Genomic DNA, 802 nt, shown 5'->3' with positions numbered 1-802 from the left:
AGGCGGCCGCTGCAGTGGGAGAGGGCGGTGGGCAGCTCTGGGACGGGCAGCTCAGCCATCGCCCCTGCCCGGCTTCCCGCTGGCGAGGGATGGGGTGGAGAGGGGCTCACCGGCTTTATACCTGGCAAAACCAGAGGGAGGCAACTGGCAGCCGCCCACCGCCATCGCTAACGGGGGGGAAAAGAATTGGCTGGAACCACCCCAAGCTGGTCAGGGGGAAAAAAATAGCTGGAAGGGATATCAAACTGGCTGTAATGGCGATCACTGACTCCCAGTGTTCGATGGGGGTGGCGATAACAGGTTGGAGATTAAGTCCCAAGGACAGATCGGCAGAGAAACGTGGCACTGAGATTGCCTCCGGCCCCGACCTGGGAACATTCAGTTCCCACCAGGATTTATTATGGAAAATGGCAGCAGACTCCCACACAGGCTCACCCTTCCCTGGGATACTGCCCCAAACCCAGCAGATCCCATAAATCATCTCAGCTGGCCTCTGAGTTGCCGCCTGGGGCAGTGAGCTGCGCTGGATGCGTGATGGGAAACAGCCCCTTTTTCTCACGGTGGAACCAGGGGATGGGAGGCATGGCCCTGCCCGGGATCTGATGCCTGGGAAGGGGGATGGAGACGCCAGGGGCCCATGGTGGCAGCCACGCTCCCCCCACGATTGCCCAGGGCCGGGGGCTGGCAGCTCTCTGGTGCCAGGCAGCAGTGATGCCCACGATCTCACAACCCCCTTCCCCTCCTGATCCCAGGCAGGGGGAACCGCTGAGCGCCCAGGGCTCAAAACTCCCACAAATCCCAT

The 802-nt window shown here is 61.8% G+C and overlaps 1 protein-coding gene across 1 annotated transcript in view; it reads right to left on the bottom strand.

Annotated features, from left to right (window-relative positions):
• SLC12A3 (solute carrier family 12 member 3) overlaps positions 1–802 on the bottom strand; it is a 10,420-nt gene that overhangs the window by 9,128 nt on the left and 490 nt on the right. The window contains 1 exon segment of the mRNA XM_009643311.1: positions 111–121. Coding sequence (XP_009641606.1) covers positions 111–121 — 11 coding nt within the window.

Source organism: Egretta garzetta, unplaced genomic scaffold (assembly GCF_000687185.1).
Source record: "Egretta garzetta isolate BGI_Z169 unplaced genomic scaffold, ASM68718v1 scaffold27, whole genome shotgun sequence".
Taxonomy (NCBI): Eukaryota; Metazoa; Chordata; class Aves; order Pelecaniformes; family Ardeidae; genus Egretta; species Egretta garzetta.
This window is presented reverse-complemented; position numbering and strand designations above follow the sequence as displayed.